Source organism: Tetrao urogallus (assembly GCF_951394365.1).
Source record: "Tetrao urogallus genome assembly, chromosome: 18".
Taxonomy (NCBI): Eukaryota; Metazoa; Chordata; class Aves; order Galliformes; family Phasianidae; genus Tetrao; species Tetrao urogallus.
Window position 1 is genome coordinate 2415620 of NC_136831.1, and position 18836 is coordinate 2434455.

At 41.4% G+C, this 18836-nt stretch overlaps 1 protein-coding gene across 1 annotated transcript; it reads right to left on the minus strand.

Moving 5' to 3' along the window:
- Positions 1 to 701: 701 nt before the first annotated feature.
- UTP6 (UTP6 small subunit processome component) lies at positions 702 to 10400 on the minus strand (the record flags this gene model as incomplete). Its single annotated transcript, XM_079544190.1, has 19 exons — positions 702 to 859; positions 1418 to 1490; positions 1784 to 1850; positions 1945 to 2054; positions 2443 to 2523; positions 3087 to 3266; positions 3423 to 3500; positions 4017 to 4096; positions 4892 to 5073; positions 5642 to 5723; positions 6243 to 6324; positions 6729 to 6806; positions 7128 to 7246; positions 7740 to 7803; positions 8449 to 8496; positions 9144 to 9236; positions 9319 to 9360; positions 10144 to 10228; positions 10309 to 10400. 19 exons carry the CDS (start codon positions 10398 to 10400, stop codon positions 702 to 704), a joined length of 1794 nt encoding a protein of 597 aa, XP_079400316.1.
- Between the last annotated feature and the right edge of the window lie 8436 nt (positions 10401 to 18836).

An 18836-nucleotide genomic window follows, 5' to 3' on the forward strand; every position in this document is an offset into this window, starting at 1 on the left:
TAAAACGAGGATCGACACCTGCCCCTGCTCCCTGGGGTTCTGTCCAATCGGCAGAAGGAAGCAGGAAGGCAGAGCACAGCAAAAGCACATGCATGCAGGTGGGATGGAGCTGCAGGTGCTCTGTGAGCAGAGATCCACCAGAAGGTTGAAGCACAGCTCGGAGCTTACCCGTCACAGCAGGAACATCTGCGACAGAGCTCTGCTCGCCTGCACTGTGCACAGTCACTCAGAATTACGTAGGAGGAGACAAGGTGGCTGTACAAGTTGTTTGGCTTTTGAAAAGAGGATGATAGATGACTTCAAGGTTAAGAAACAAATAAATACCATCATTTTACAGATTGTTTATCCAGTGTTCCATTTTTTCCTTACTGAACTTGATGTTAAGAACTCCCCCCAGGGGTACAATGGTTTATTTTGTATGTATGTGTTGCAGTGTTAGCTTGCCAATGTAAAAGCTGATGCATTGCAACTTCTATCTCAACGCACAGGCTGGAGGAAAGCTCAGAGATGCCTCTGCCATCTGCAGCTGTGCACACGAACCTGACACTGACAGAAACACCAGCAACAGCTGTGCTGAGACAGAATTCTTTTCACACATGCAGTAAAGAAAATGCACTTTAATATCACAAAACATATTTACCTTTCTACACAAGTTTTGTTTTAAAAATCCACAATGTCGTGCTGTAATTATTTTTAGTTTTTCATAAGTGTCCAGTTTGCAGTAAAGTGTATTTGGAAATGAAGTCTTCCACCTGATCTCCCTCTAACATCTTCATAGCTCGCCAGTGAATACTCCCAGAGTTTTCTGGTTTGCCCTGGGGATGACTCAGCTCCTCCTTGATATATTCCAGCCAGAGATCTTTAAAGGAAAAACATTCTGGTTAGATTTTGATTGAATATTTAGTAAACATACTAAACCTAACCTAGAAACCCTCTTTTTCTAAGTGTTCTTCATCTTAGTGCAGTGTGGTTTAGTTGATCAAACCTCTTCCTCCTGCTCTCCTGAAGTTCAAAAGCCTGGGTTCTGCTCCCAGCTGGAAACTGATATCTTGAAAAACAATGCAGCTCTTCAGCAGTAGCTTCCCATGCCATCAGAGAAATTGAGCTATTTATTTTCTATTATAAAAACATGACTCCATACTGTTCACAAATGTAAATGAAAGGTGACGAGCATCTCCTATGCCTGCCAGTGTCAAAACTACTATTTGCTGGTAGTTCTGCTGAAGCTATCCTACTGTGAACAAAGGCCCCGGATTGAAAAGTGTGGGCTCACTGCAGAGTGTCATGCACCGAAGATTTGAGCTCCACTCTGCATGATAGCAATCTAACAGCAGAACAAACAGCTACTGCCCCCCACCCCCAAACAGAAATAAAAGAGGTAGCACTGAACTGGGGAGGGAGAAGAAAATCTCCTTACCAGAATCCGCTGAACCGAACTCTCTCAAAGCACGTTCATAGTATTCTCTCAGATGAAGCATTTTGCACGATTCCTAACACAAGAAGGTATTAAAAAGCCATTCATTTTGTACAGAAGTGAGTCTGCAGCTTGATTACATTCTGACAAAGTGAAAGTCATGGTAATACACACACACACGTTGCCAAAGATTAGTTACCATGAAACTTGCTTTTATATCGTATACTATGAATCAACATCAGAAGGTAAATATTGATTACAAAAGACACTGCTCACAAGCCTTTAAACTTCCTATCAAAGTTAGAAGTGTATTTTACAAATACAAGGCAATCAAATACAAATACAATCATTAGATATTCAGCAACTTACTTGTTCCTTTTCTATTTCAATCATCTTCCTGAAGAAGTCAAGTGAAAGTGGACGACTTTCATGCAGGCTAAAGTAAAAATAGAAATAACTTCAAACTTTATGCCATTTTTTCTTTGCTATTTGCCCTAGAATAATCAGATTTAAAATGGTTTTCTTGTTACCTGGTAAAGACTTTTCTTACTTTCTTATATCCACCATTCCTGTAAGCCCAGTCAAGATACTTTTCTTTCATAGTCACAGATTCAGCAGGAGCTATGGCATGTAAGCACCTCTGCAAGTTTAAAACAAACCAAAAACTACATAAGCTACAATTAAAAGGTTACAAGAAGGATGAAGCAGCATCTTCTCTCTCACCAGACACCCGACACTCATGGGGCCTTGTGTGAGAAAGTATTAACAAAAGCATTCTAAATAATGTCTGAAAAAACAGCATTCTGTAATAAAATCAATGTTAGTTGTAATCTAAAACATGTCTCCTTCAATATTCCATAGCATTTCTGTACAGCTGACTTTTGAAAACAGCTTTACTTGGAATGCTTTGATACCAACACATCCATTGAAGTACGCAGCAAAAGCTTTGTACTGCAGCTACTCCATCCGCACACACAGCTCCTGTTTACTTAAACATCACCTTATGAAGATTTTTGTTAGCCAAGTACCTGGTAGAGAGCTTCTGTGTCTTCCTTGCTATTTGCGACTTCACTCCACTCTACCCAGAGGGCCCACAATGGTAAAGTGCCCTACAAGATAACACAGAATTCAAACGATTGAAATAGAGCAACTCAGAGTGATTTTCAGAGACAGCAAGGAAATTACCAAGTTCTACATTACTGCTTCTCTGAAAACTATCCTTAAGACACAGTTCTTAAAAAGAACTGTAAACTGCAGACTGAAATCCCTTCTTGTCTCCTTTCTAATTCATACAACAAATAGTACTTAGATGGACTGCTGCTAGATATGTTGCCAGGAATGAGAGAAAAATTCTTGTTCATCAGCACTGAAATACAGAGATAACTTAAAAGAACAGGGAGGAGAAGGAACAAATCAGCTTCTTGCTTCCTCTGTCATTCCTTGTAGCCCAGTTTGAAATGGAACAGCAAAAAAGCATGTAAATCATTTAAAGCTTGAAGTAAGAAACCCCACACACAAACAACTTGTAATTCCCCAGTGCTCCTGAAAGTGAAATAGACCTAAATAGCAGCCAGGGAATCTAAGTGCACTATGAAGGAAAAAAATCCTTTATGTAAGTAGCAGAGATTTTCCACCTGATGCATGCATGCGAGTCCATAAAACCAGCACAAACCTTAGATTTCACATGCTTGAGGGCTTCTTCAAAACACTGGGTCACGTTGTCACTCTTCAGCTGGATCAGCACCTGCAGCCTCATCTGCCACATTTCCACTGACAGGCTGAAACGCTGAGTTGCAGCTTCTGCCACCTCTGCAGCCTTCTGAGAAAGGCTGGACTTCAGTAACAGCTGAAGCTAAAAAACAGCAGATAGCACAAGAAATGTGCAGTGTTTTGTTAAAAACACCTTGAATACAACAATGCCTACTTTGTTAATTACACAAAATGGCAAAGGTAGGCATGCATCAATGCAGGACAGTCCACCAATCTATTTTTCTGAACCAACTCTTACCCACTGCTTATAGAGAGCTTCTGGCAGCAAACTGGACTCATGGGCTTTGCTGAATACATTCAGTGTCCTCTCCAGCCTCTAGAACAAAAAGTGAGGAAAATAAGCATTATTCCTTCAAAAACAAGATCCTAGCATTACCAGAAACCCAGTGGATTTGTATATCAAAATGTTACTGAAATCCAATAAAATTTATAAACCTGATGTTTTACACACTCCTATTATTTACAAGATAAAGGTGGAATTTGAGCACTTGAATTACACCTCTTCTTTGAGGAGCAAAGAACAACATAGCAATGTAGTAAAAGGGAACCAAGCCACACAGAACAACTACAAGTTTGCACTCAAGTTCCATACAAGGAGCTCACAGCACTTCACTGACCAGGCTGATTTGTGCCTGAGGTATCCACGTTCAGGCAGCCCACATGTGTCTAATGGTAACACGCCTTCCCTCAGACAGAGACTGAGTGATTTCTTAAGAGTTACTTGTCACTATTTCTGATAAAGCATTCAAACATTAACTCCTTGTCTGAAAGAGAACAAAAGCCTGTAAAAACAGGGTTGTTTTGGTACTATGATCTCCTAACGGCCTTTTACCTTTTGCTTTAATTCTTCACTGTTGGTTTTCCTGTTACATCTCTCTAAGCAGAAAGTGATGTAGCATTTCCACATGTCCTCTGCAGAATCAAAGACATTCTGTCATGCTTCGTAGAATCACAACAGTAAGCACAAATATTTGTCTTTAAGGTAAGGGATAAAGAGAATCCAAGCACGAAGGGTTAATGCCAACTTTTTAAAAAATATACTAGAAAGGGACCCTGCTTTAAAACATTAAAAACTGCTTCCCAGTATAAGCTGCAATCAGTAATTCCTTCTAAAGAGCATTAAGCTCTTAGTTAAGCTGAGCCTTCAAAGTACAGTGTCACAATTAATTTTCACTGCACCCTTCTGCCTGTATTTTCAATGGGTCTGCAGAAGTGAGAACATTCACAGGCAATTGAGAAAATCTTCCATCTGCCTAACATGACAGGCTATGTAAGCAGCAATTTGCATCCGCTGCACGCAGCCTCTGCGCAGAGTCTTGAGAATACAGGTAATGCCAGATACTGGTTACTCATCCATTGGCAACTCAAAAGCAATGCTGACTCACAGCTGACCAACAATATACACTTCACTTCAACACGTTTCCTTCATTTAGGAAATTTCATTTACAATTCCCACACCTCTGCCCTCCTCTATGCAAACTTCTATTGTTAAATCACATTCATAAAAGTAAGCAACAGAAAACACTTTAAGTAACTCTTTCAAGACCAAAAGTACATTTGAAAATAACCTCAGTAACACACAAAAGAGATCCCCTAAATGGATCCCAAACCCAAAGCTACTTGCATACTCCTTCAAAACTCTCGCAGTACACAGCATGCTGAGATAGCAGGAAAAACTGATGTTAAAATGCAGACAGAATATTTCACCTGTGGGGACTGCTGTCACAGCCTCTTCAAAGACTGCACTGCAACGTTCCTCTCTCTGGGTCATTTCAGACACCTTCATCTGTTTTGTGGTGGGTTCTGTGGACTTCAAGGATCCCAGCTCCAGCTCTCGCCGGGCCATGTAGTCCCACATCAGAGGACTATCAGCATACTCAGCCTGCAAACTAACATACTGTATCTGTGACATCCATTTACTGCCACCGCCTTCTGACAAATGTTTAGAAGGGTTGTCATGCTGGTTGAAGGTATAGAAATGTACCTAATTTCTAAGTAATCAGATACAAGAGACAATTTTCTTCACCACAAGAGAAAATACCAGGGTTTTTTGTTTTTGTTTGCTATTAGTATAGATATTCTCCAATAATACAGTGAACTAGGATGGCACCTTTCCAGAGATCTTTCTTTTGAAAGAAGAAAAATTGGAGAAACTAAAGAAACAGAAGAACCACCGAGTAAAGCAGTTCCTGCACTTCAGTAAACTAAACTTGGAATAATTCAGCTACAACTATATTTTACCTAAGAGCTTCTTAGCAGGTTTTCAAAGCTTATAATCAAGTTCTTTCATGCATCCTTTTCGTAAGAGTAGACTTGCTTCAAATACATTTTCTTAGTACTTCCCATACATCTCCCATAACATTTTATCTCCATAGAGGAACAGACTTCAGTCATTAACCTCTCAACTCACTATAAATTAGGAAAGTTAAGAGAGCGCTTATTGAAAAAACCTCTCACCTTTCAAGAATTTCTTTTTGCAAATCGTGTGCAAAATCAAAGAGCTTCGCAATAGAAAGCAGAGCCAGACGGAACTCAACACCTACAGACCAAGAGGGAAAAGAAATGTACCAAGTACAGCATCACATCCCATCACACACTTTGCATTTCTATATCCCTCACAGCCTTTTTCAAGATACAGATATTATTCAAGTGTCCAGACAGATACTCTTTTCTGTAAGCCTCAGCATTCAACCCATATGGTAAGCCATATGTTAGGATGTCAACTGCCTGGCTACATGCTTCAAGATTTCATGCTAGACAGTGACAAAAAAAAAAAAAGTCCTCAGGCAGGCGCATTGCAGGCTAAGAAGTGGTAAACCAGTCCTGTCTACTGACATGCTTACACAGCCTTCAAACTTGGTTCCACCCCCACCACTCACTCATTCAGTTCTTTCACAGAAACACAGAATGGCTCTACACGAGTCAGGCCTATTGAAAACTGCACACATTGTCAGTGCATTATAATCCATCATCTTGTAGCTTCCTAATTTATCTTTGAGAAAACCAGGTGACCTAAATGTGACAGTTTTGCTCCCAAGTAAAAGAAATGTTAGATCACCTTTAATTTTCTGAACAGCACCCCTGTAGATTATGTGAGCCATTTCCCCATTAAGAATCTTCTCAGAATAATTGAATTCCTCCTGTAATATCAACATAGCATTGTTGCAAGTTTTCCTTGTTCAGCTATCGTTTTTGCAAACATAGAAAAATACCAGAAAATGGTAATTATTCTTCATCTAAATTTATCTTAACCTAGTTTCCACAAGCTAACTATAATGAAATAATATTTCAGTATTACTTTCCAGAAATGGCAACTAACTTTCAAACTGATATTAACAAAAGATCTTAGAAACATAAAGAAAAATTGAAGTATTTAAATTCAGCATCAGCCAACACCTGGGAAGTTTAGCATAGCTACAGAGCACGAACAAAAACTCCCTAAGCAGTCCTCAAGAGAATCATTAATAGAAACCCCTTGAAGTTCAACTTTAAAATGTGTGATACACAAGCAGAGAGTATTTCAGAGTAAATCTACACGACCTACCAAGTTCATCTTTGCTCGTTCAAGTTCTTTCTTTTCCTTTCTCTGTTTTTCCGCATTCATCAGTTCCATTCTGAAATACTGCAAGAAAGAAGATACAATTAAGTGATGGGAAGGGACGGTGGATCAAGCATAAATATATTCAGTTCACAAACATGAGGAAAAGGAAGGTCTGCCTGAGGAGCTACAGGACTCAGCCAACACATCACACACATCTGTGAGCCTCGGCTTTTACAGATCTGTGCTTATAGGCACAAGGGTCACACATTCAGAAATGCCCACCTTCGAGGCATTCTTTAAACCACATCAATCTGAGCTTTTGCCAGACTGATCTCAGAAATCTGCTGGACTGGTTTGCTCTGACTGCTCAAACAAGTTCTCATAAGCAAACCACAAAGTTACCTCTTGGTAAAGTTTTGGACACTCTGGATGGAAGCGCAAAGCACGCAGGAACAAGTGCCTAGCACTTTCCGAGGAGAGGCGTGTTTCCATTTCCCATTTTGCTGCCATAATCCACAGTGCTGTAACAGAAGATGTCAATTCATTTGAAGGCTAAGCAAGTGTCTGCTCATGAGAATCCATTCTGAAACTGTTCTCCAGGATGTTTCTGTCACTGTACTTACCCCACATGCATGAGCTCAGCTATGAAATACAACTGATCATCCCCAGAGTGAGACCAAGTTAAATATGACTAGAAGCTAAGCAGATCCAGGAGGTTTAATCCAGCACAGCTACAGATCCAACAACGTAAAATTACATCTTCAATTCCCAAAATCAGCCACTAGTATTTAACATCTGCCTCTGAAATGTTTATCTAGTCCCCAGTCTATGTGGTCATTCAAAGCAGTGGACTCCCTCTTCACATCACCTTTTGATTCAGCACAACCTGTCAGAGGCATCCTTTCTGATGAAGCAGCGAGGCAACAGCTGGAATTGGATTCTATAAGAACTCAAAACACCACTCTTCAACCTATACTGAGTTATATACACAGTGCTCAGCTTTGTTTTGTTTACCTGGTTTATTGGGATGAATGGCCAACATGGTAGAAAACACCTTGCTAAGCTGATGTTTTGCATTCTGTAAAAGAAATAGCTTTGTTTTACCATCTGTAGAACCAAACTAAACCAACAGGACTGAAATTTCACTAAGAACACTCATAAGTTGCCATGCAATCATACTGGAAAAGATGTTTCTCTCCTACTTTAACTTTAGATCAAAGTTTTTGGCATTTACGCAGTATCAACCAGCTTTCAATTGTTACCAGCCTCACCAGCACAGTTAACTCTTCTGCACCTAGACAGCTAACACAGATGTTGCCTATATTACAAATCTCACTGACCACTTTTAAGGTGAAGACTGCATTTTTCTTCAGTCATTTTTATTACTACACTGAGATCACCTCCTTCAGTACAAGAAGGATAACAACTGGATGCTGGGAACAACATGAAGACTTGCACAGAGAACTTTAGAGACTACTAGACTGCCTCAATTCCTTTTCAGCACCATCACTATAAGAAACGTTTGAAACAAAATTCACAGTTCACAGGCAGGCGATTCATTCATTCCACAAAACGAATGAATGCTCTCAAGCCAAATGGTTATGTTATGATACTCATGTTGCAGTACAATCTGTTCCCCTGCCTTACAATACAAGTTCCAGATGCCTGCCTGACCAGCAAACCTGTATCTTCAATAAGTAAGAACAGGATTTTGAAAACTCACCCACTGCTTGCAAAATGCAACATGTGACAGCCAAAGCTGGACATCTTCCTAGTGGAAATGCAAGTGGGAGAGAATGAAACTTAGAATATGCACTAAAGCACTCTCACACTGACAAGCAAACAATATGCACTTGGTATGTACTCTTGGCATGAAGAAAGGAGGAATTTTTATTCCAAAATTCACTTTTTTCCAATATCCACATTCCTGCAAAACATCTGAAGAAAACCATCTCTCCATCCTAATATATACACTCCTGCTGCCTCTGCAGTAACACCTGTATTATGCTTGACTCAACAGAGAACTCACTAAAATGATTTCTTATGTACCTCCCATAGGTTTTACCACAAGAGCTATCAAGACAATCTCTGCCCAAAGTAAAGGAGAGTTCTTTTCATTTCTAGTCCTTGCAAGCAGATGCACAAAACTCACATGACAACATATGACTCAAGACAGATGATAAGTAATGATTCAGAAGACAAAATACTGTTTCTCTAAAAATAATAATAAAATCTGACACGAATGACCTACTTCTGCAGCACTGCTAAGTGTCCAAATTTCTGCTTAGATTTTCTGTTACATTTCTCTGCATAACTGAAAATATCTGGTAGCAGAGATATCTAGGTTAATTTTTACATCACAACATACCAAAAGATTATTTTCCAAGCTGCTGCTACAAATAAAAGAAACAAACTTACTTTCCATTTTCCTGTGGCACGTTTGAAGAGGCTGTGGACCCTATGCATAATAGAGCTCTCAATTTCGTCCTTCTTAAATGAGTACCCGGTGCGCTGGGAGAAAAGAAGTATTACTTTCACTGCACAAGAAAATGTAGTGCACAGTGATTGCACTTGCAAAAACTGACAAACGTACCGCTCTTCTCTTCTTGATCAGTTCCAGCAGATTAATTTCATACTAGAGTGGGGAGAAAAAACACATTTAAAGGCAAATGAAAAGATGTATAATAATAAAGAAAAAAATAACAACAAAGATGAAGTGTTTTACAGCTGGTCGCACAGATAATAGAAGTTACATCCAGGAAACCACAAGCAACAGTTTTGTGAGCAAATCACTACTTTTCTAAGGATGACTAAAATTAAGTTTTAGCATTTTTATTGCATGTGGTATTTCAGCCCTAACCCACATATTCCTAGAATTTTAATGCATGTTCCAGATTCTTTACACTACGAAAAATGAGTTGCATGGAGAAACAACTTGTACAGCATGTCAGAAAACTGAAGTCTCTATATCCCCAGAGAGGAAAGGAACTACAGAAAAGAGTCCTTATGAGAATAAAGTTTCTCTTGTCCCCAAAAGCTCCAAACTGCTGTCTAAGCTTCATGCCTAACCTGTGCTTATAAAATCACCCCACCATGGTTTGGGTTAGAATGGACCTTAAGTACCACCCTCACCGTGGGTGCCCCCCCCAGCTCAGGGCCCAGCCATGGCCTCGGCCACCTCTGGGCAGTGCCAGAGCCTCATCAACATCCGAGTAAACAATGTCTTTCAGATATCTGGCCTAAACGTAACCTCTTTTAGCTTAAAACCATTGCCTCGTATCCTAACAGATCACTCACGAGTAAAGACTACCAGCGAAGCAAGGACACCCTCAAGCAGCAGGTTTCTTACACAGACAACTACGGAACTCCTAACAGAGAGAGATCTATGCGGTTAGTACCGCTAATCAGCACGGCCAACCTGAATATAATTGATAAAATCCTCCTTCCGAAGGGCTCTCCGCTGTATTTTGTACTCCAGAGCCGTGGCCTTCTTCAGGACAGCCCTGCACGAAAGAAGACACCGGGCCATCAGCACCGGGACCTCAGCACAGGGCCGCCCCCACCGGCCCGGGGGCCGCCCCACCTGATCTCCTCGTGCGTGAAGAGGCCGACCCGCTCCAACTGCTCCAGCTCCGGCACGCGGTCCTCCAGCCGCTGCTCAACGCGCTCCGCCATGGCTGCGGCACCGCCTGATCCACGCGCGCACCCACGCCCCTGGTACTTCCGCCCGCCGCCGCAGCCACTTCCGCCCGCCCCGCCACGCCCCGCCGGAAAGCCCGCAGAGGCGGCGCCGAGCGGCAGCAGGGCCGGCAACGGGAAAGAGACGCGACGGTGGGGAGACGCACGTGGGTATGGACGTGCTGAGGGCAGGAAGGAGAGAGGAGCTTTCTCATCTCAGGAGCGGCAGAAGCGCTCGGTGCCGCGCCAGGCCCCTGCCTCACGAAGGCTGAGTGGTGCGTGCCCGGCGGGGTTGTGCCAGGCACGGGGCTCTCCCCTCCCGCGGCCATCGTTGTTCTGAGTACGTTAGCATAATAAAACCAGGCACGGCGTGTTTGTTTCTTAGATGTTGGACATCCCAGGGAAACAACTAAGTGAAGACAGAGGGGTGGTCTTTTTATAATACCTGCCATCAGTAGCACTGCCCGTAAGCTATGAGTTGTCACCTTCACAGCCGCGTTCTGCCCTGTTGCTTGTAAAATGGATGAAAAAGCAGGAGGTGTTTGTCTGAAAAGGCAAGCAAAAGGGGAAGACACGATGGGCAATGGGACCTAAGGAACAGGAGGGTTTCTGCCACAACAGTTTTCACATACTATAGTCAAAAAAAAGGTGTAGGTTATCTTTAGGTAAAGTAGGATGTCCTAAGAAGTGTTAATGACTGCAGAGCAATTGACTTATGTTAAAAACGCAAATGAAACACTGCAGGAACTATCAAGTTCAGTGGCAATTTTTTACCTTTTCATGTTTGTTTAATATTGGGTGCTAATTTGAAAGGAAAAAAAACGAGTTCTTCGTGGGAGAAGCTCAATAACTTCCAAACAACAGGAAATAGTGGCACAGTTTTCCACGAAGCAATCAGACAGGAAGGCTACCAGGAAATGCAGAGGCAGCATCCAGTCACAAGGCCAAGACCTACAAACTACTGAGGTCAGGTCCTCGTGGCTGGGGCAGCTCTGAATCATGGCACTGCTTTCCCTGTAGCAACAATGGCAGTTCCAGATGCAAGCTGTCAGCACTGGAGATCCCCATGTCTTACACTGAGCTGTCACTAGCTATGGTTCTGTATGTTACAAAACTCTCAGTTTGCATTTTCAAATCACAAAAGTATCTGCAAAATTCAGCAGCTGCCAGCTCTGTAGTAGGAGGAGGAACTTCCCACTGTGAGGACAGCAGGAGGGGTGATGGGCACAGCCGTCCTGTGTGAGCAATCCTGGCTCATAAGGCAAAGCCATCAAGCTCTCTGGAGCTAAATTTAGTACCTGCAAGTCCCACTGAGTTCAGCATTCACTGAAGCAGCACAACAGTTTAACCATTCTCAAAGCAGTTGTGTAAGAATATGATTCATGATCATCAATAACACTTCTAAATTACCTAGGGTTTGATTTTTTTTTTTTGAGATGCATCAGCTCAAAGTGACCCTCGTGTAACTCCACAGACTTATTAAAATAGTCTTTAAGGAAGTTTGGGCATGAAGAGTGAAGCTCTGTTAGCATACTGAATGACTAAGCCAGAATATGATTGTAATCACTATGCTTGATTGTATACCTTCATTTATTTTGATATTTCTGCAAGTGATTGCATGATTTTACTTTACTGAAGCCTTTTGTGTTTAGAGCTTAAATGTGATGGTGCACTTAGTTCACAACACATAAATAAGAACACCATATGCAGTGTAGCACCTCAAATCTTAGAATTAGATGTCAGTTGTTACCTGGAAGCTTGTGGGACATTGTCTTCTTCCTCTCTCCGTTCTTTAAGGCTCTCATTTGGCTGAAAACCAGCACTATCTGCAAACAGACACAAACAGAAACAACACGGTCTTCTCCTGAAACTTCACAGCTGATGGTTTTTTAGTTTGAAAACATTTTTGTGATCAACATGCACTGCTTTGCCAACACAGCTAGGAACTCTGAAATTCAAAAAACATCACTGATCAATGCACAGCTGTTTTCATATAGATGTTACACCTTTATACCAACAGCCTCCACCTCTGATTCTGTCTCCTGGAAATTCAGTCGCATGCTCTTATCTACCAACAGGTCTTTGACATACTTGGGAGCTATTCACATGCCATCCACTCACCAGTAACAATGTGTGTCCACCAGTGCTTCTTAGGGCATTAAATTCCTTCTTAGCACTTGTCAAAGCACCACAATATCATCAGATAGAAGCACACAGGCATAGTACAAACCGCTCTGCAGGACCCATCTCTGTGGGACTTAAAGGAAGAAAGAATGGTGTGCACCAAAACAATAGACTCCCCAGGTTACTAGTTTAGGGGCCTAGTATTTCTCAAAACACACGTACACAATAACATTTAAAGTACTGAACTTATTGATGAACTCACGGGATTACTTACAAACAGATCAAACCCAGATTGAAAACATTTTCTGCTTCCTCAGATATCCCTCCTTTCCTGTACATGGAAAAAGTAGAACAAGAACCAAAATCCTTTCCTTTTCTTCTTCCAGCAAAACAATCCTTAGAACAATTAACATTACAGACTGTCAAAAGTGTTCAAACCAAAGTGACAAATGCAGTGAGTGGCAGGCAAGCCCAGCCCAGCCCTCCCGAATGCTGCATGCTGGATTTGTCATGCAAATCAAAATGGAACCTGACATGCTCTTTGTTCATTTTCCTTTCAAAAAATCTACTTTAGATGCCTCCCATGTGCCTTGTTTTAGAAGCTGACATTCCAAATGCATCACAGCAAATTAAGGGAAGGATCCATTACCAATAAAGATGTTGAGGTACAGACTCTCACAAATCCTGTTGGGAAGACTGAAGGGAGAACTGCTGCAGCGTGCACCTGTAGGGTGACTCCATCTTCTGCTGCTTCTGCTTTTGTGAAGCTTCTTTACAAAAACTCCAATCAGTAGGTGCTGCACGAGAAGTTCTGGCAGGCTGTCACAGCCTAACATTTATAGATCACAGTCTGCAAAAACAGATACATTATGAATTAGCAACAGAAAAAGTGCTTTAACTTATCTGTAGTAAAGTGCACGATCATTAATGTGCAGTAGGCAAATATTTAAATGATACATTGGTGTAGATATATCACCTATTTCTGCTGTTTCACTAACTCACAATTACAGTTAAAAGATGTCACCAAGATACTTATTATTTTACAGTTAATTAATAGTACATGAAGATGACTTTCAAACACTGTCAGTGATGTCCTGACATCATGAAAGTAACTGGGAAGTTTACATTGATTTCAATTGAGTTGGCAGTTCATCCTGAACACATCTGTTAATGAGACAGTATGGATTTCACTCTAGAAATAGACTGTCACAAACTTTGAACTACATTAATTTCACTAGTATTGTAATTAAAAGAATTTATGATTGGCTTGCATTTGCCAAAACTGGAATCAAAAACTGTATCAATGCACAGCTTTATTCTTGCAGCTTACTGACTCTTACCCTGCAGCATTAGATTTGAATGCTTCCTAGAATTTGTTCACTCATCTCTTCAGCTGTTTTCAGGAATGATAAACATTTTCATTCAGTGTCTAAGCAGAACTATTATCTGACAATTTACTCTTACATACAGTCTCTTCAAAAAAAGGCAAAACCTTTCTTTTCTGTGTTAGCTGTGAGCTAATTTTTATGAGTCCGTTTTCTCCCTGCTGTTTTTCAGGCATCCTGTTTCTCCTCAGTTACCCCAATATCCAAACTTGTATAGAGGGACTTTTCAGTGAAGAGGAATTATGCCTCTGGAATTGCTTCCCTGCCAGTTCACACCTGGTACTTGGATCCAAGATCCATCTGTTTATTCACAGTCTCTAGGGGCTTGGTACAGTAGTGGCTGTAAGTCCACCTTTTAATTTGATGTTGTCATTTGGCTGCTTAGTAAGTAGGTGACAGTCTGTCTAAATGCAGCAGGGCAGTTAGAACGAGTCAGCCATGGTATTCTGGCTGATACTTCATAATCAAGCCGAATGCCAGTCATATTTTAACAATTTAAAACTATATCAGTCATCTCCTACATACTCCCAAACTGTCAACACTGTGACATGTATTGCTTAATGAGCTCTCATTTAATATTATTTCTTGCACACACATTTTTATTTAGTAGTTTTGCAAGAGCTCTAAAGAGTGGAGTCTTGCTAATCTTCATCTCCCAGGTCTGTTTAGGTTCAAAAGGTAAAACTGTGCCACAGTTTTGGGTGACACATGAAAACAACAACAACAACAAAAGACAAGGCAAATAAATACAGAATTTCCTTACAGAAAAATCTTGATCTTTTACATTGAAAGAGTCAATGAAGATGACATACCAAAGAGCATAAATTACGCCAGATAAAGATTTGTTTCTCCATCCAAAAAGTGGGATTAGGATTGGCAGTTTATCATTGTTGGTCACAATTTGCCTCCTGCTGTGTTTCTCATCTCCTCATGTGGAGCTTTATTTAGCATGGTGAAACTGCTTCCACCACAGTCCTAGCAACAGCCAGTAAAACTATTTCTGCAAATATGGCTAATTCACATTATAGACTACAGTATAAGCAATCTTGAGCAGTGTTCAAAAAACAGAGTAAATTCTTATAGATGCCATCTGAAGCAAGCCCTACACGTAAAAGCTCTGATAACACACTCACTTTTCCATGAAAAGTTTAGATAAGCTTCACATTTGTGAATTTTTTGGTAATGAACGCTTCTGCTGTTATTGGATTTGTGGGCTTACAGTTAAATACTTAAATAATTACAGTTAAATTATCCTAAGAGGTCTCCTACCTTTCTAGACCAAAATAATAAACTGGAGCTGTGCTTTTCGCAATGCTTTTGTAACAATTCTTTAGTTTTTATAGTCCAGTATCTAAACTCTGAAGAAACATATTACTGTTAAAAACTCATCAAGCAAAACCAAATAATTATCTGAGAATCAAGAAATAAATTTCTCGGTAGATGAATCATTAAAATTGTATTAAAATATCACTAAGAGAACTCTGAGAAACAAGTCCTGAGCACGCATTGCTACTTAGCAATAAGGAAGAATAATTATCACTCTTTTTTCATAGTAGGAATTCCGAAGATGAGACCTAGTGTGTGAAACATGGTGTGCATTCACTTCTCATTCTCTTCAATAACTCGAGACAAGTAAGCAACCTGCTGACTGCAAGCTGGGCATTGTGGGTGCCTTCAGATTCCCCCAGGGCCCGGCTGCCTGAGCACTGTGCTCCTGGAATACATTTGAACAGCTCTGTACAAAAGCAGTCCTCAGCCAAACACGTGAATGAGAATCACAAGTGGCTGCTCTGCCAATCTTCCTGCATGCTGCATTCATAGCTATACATTAGAATACTGGGATTGCTATGTAAGATCTTAGTTCTTCTTTTTGCCACGCTTCAGTAAAGATTTTCCTTACAGTAAAGTTCATTTTCTTTTTTTAGTTCTCTGCTTACAAAAACAGGGCAGCACTAGACATTAACATGCAGGAAAGCAAACTCCCAGCTACCACCCCAACTGCAATATGATCCTGCCATCCTAAATATACTCCGCACCCCGCCTACCCATTCTCACACCATTACCCAGAGGGCTGGAGCAACTCTCTTCCTCTAGTTGAAATATCACCTACCCTTTCACCGTCCACAAGAGACAGGGAGAGCACTGTGTGGGAGTTGAGTTCTGCTTTCCAAGTACATAGTGAAGATTAGTTTATCTAATTATATCTGTGGCCTGTTATTGCTAATCAAATGTGAATCAGACTGAAGATAAAGAATATGAACTGAAGAATGAATTACTGCAGGTGAAACTTCTGCATCTAGCAAAACTCACTTGAGGGGCTTAAGGGAAAGAAAAAGGAAGAAAGAAATGCCAGTGAAACAGATCTGTATTTTGGAGCACAGCAAATCAGCAGCAGGACATATACCTTCCAAATGTACTAGTTTTAATTTTGATGCTCACTTCTGGTGGGTCTTGGTGGGCTGAACAGAGAGACAGTAAGTAGAACCTGAAAGCATAAAGAATGCAGCTACAGAAGAGGAGCCGAATGCCCTTGAATCGCAGTCAACGTGATCACGATTACATGGGATTGAAACACAGCTGCCCAGAACACTCACTCTGGATTTGTTATTCTCAGCAACACCCTGCGTGGCAAGTTTCAGTTCCGTACCAGTGAGACGTCGTAGCACTCCCTAATGAACACTGGCAGTGGCTTACATGATGGCCTGAATCAGCAAGCAAATGTTTAATGCTTGACAGTAAGTTTATATTCAGCACTATTCTTTTGTTCCAAATTTATATGTAAAATTATCAGGAAAGAGAAACAGATACGTAGTAGTAACTCTGACCGTGTGTATCTGCTTTAATGACAGGGCCCTTCTGCAGGGCTCACAGCCACCTGTGTGATTGTATCTGTTCATTTCTACCATTTCTAGATGGACAGGTTTAAAGATGTAGGGAGAACAGTAGAATTATCACAGACAAGCAAGAAAAGCATGTAACTATGAAATAAAGAAAAAAATCCTGAAGTGAAATAGCCCATGTGTGGTTGTTTTCCTACATATCTGAAGAGGTACTCTATTGGTATAAAATTGGTGCACTTCAGCTTTTTGGAATGACAGGAATGCTGAGTAAGTACATGGCAGTAAATCTTATGAAAAAGATTTAGAAGTAGCATGTGCATTCAATCAGCCGAAAACAAATGTGATCTTTCAGATATAAAATGCAAATCCCAGTATTGGTACAGGAAAATATGACAGGATTGGCCATTCTGAGCCATGAACTCTGACATATCATGAAAACATTCTGCCAACTATTTCTGCTTTCACTACCAGACATTTAGTCCAAGAACACACCTTGTTTGCAAATGACTGTTGCTTTAATTTATCACATTATTTTTATAAATTATTTAATTTATCACATTAGCCTTCTGAAACTGGCCTTTTTTTTTTCTTTTGCATTATATTAGGATATCTTCTTATTTATAACAAATGCTTTTGCTGATTTTGCAGTCATTTGCTAAATACGGCCTTTTCCTTCTGAAAAGGAGTATTTTACAAACCAAGAAAAAGAAGCTCAAACGACTAAAACTTTTAAATTTGGCAGTCACTGCTATGACTCCCGAGGGCTCACACATACACAACTTTGTTGCACTGTCCCACCACACCCAAGGCTAATGCCTCATGCTTAGTTTCTCTTTTCGCAGGCGGGTCTCAGTCCAGCACCAGAGATTAATTACCTAATTATCTTACTCCCGTCTGGAAAGTTGCCCTCTGGCTCCTCCTCCTGGTTCTGAAATTGAGAAGGATGCACCACCAGAAGCAGCAGAGGCACATGAACAGCAGGCAGGAAACAGGGATAGATGACAGGCAGTGAACAACTTCCAGGAACAGCTGTAGATACACAACATTCAGGAGTCTTTCTCTCACCAAGTTGACTGGCACAGCGCATCACTGGCCGCAAGATCAGCCTTTGATCACCTGGAGATGCTCTGTGGCTATTTATGCTGACGGAAGACTGGCAGACACCCAGTGCAACACCAGCATTAGCAAGAAGTCCCCTGGTGTTATGAGAGAAGCTACATGTACGTTTCTGAGGAGCTTACTGCTGCCAGAAGGTGACTGAAGGTACATTCAGCAGCAGCAATGAACAGGCTGGGGAGTGACTGTGTGACTAAGAAACTGCAATACTAAGCAAAGACTGTGATGATGAACAGGATAAGGTGTGTAACGTAATCTTTAATAAATATAACTTTTTTGGAGGTACAAAAAAAGGGAGAATGCAGGTGAAAAGGTGGCAAAGATGAACTTAAAGAAGTGCACAGAAATTAGTGCAGATATATGTATATATAAAACTCAAAATGTAGATTTTTAGTAGCAGATAAAAAAATAAGCAAGAGGTAATTAGAGACATATACAATAAATATTCAAGTACAACAAGCAAAACTACGCAAGATAGAGCACAAAAGGAACATAAATAGCCAATAACGACAGTTACCCACGTGTGTGTGGGTACGCGAACCGACATTTCATTAAAGCACAGACGAGCGACAAACGTCAGCTGAGCGCCCCGCCGATAACGTGAGGCAGTTACAGCACCACCGGCCCCGGCCGAGCTTCGCTTCCCGCCCGTCATCGCTTCAGAGCGCCGCGCTTCGCACGTGGGAGGGAAAGTTCTGTGGAGAGCAAACGGAGCGGCGGGGACAGCAGGACCGGTGGGACGGGGCAGCCGTGCCCGTGGGACAGCCGCTCTGAGGGCCGCGCGCCGCTGAGCGGTTTGGAGGGCGCCAGGCAGACGTTTTGCCTCAGCCTCGTTCACACCGCGCCTCCTCCCCTCTGAAGGAACCCCAGGGCTGAGGGTGAAGGTTCCGCAGCAGCCACACCTCCGCTCCGACGCAGCGCGGCCACTTTTACCACATGAAGCGATGCCGGCTGTCACCAAACGGGAG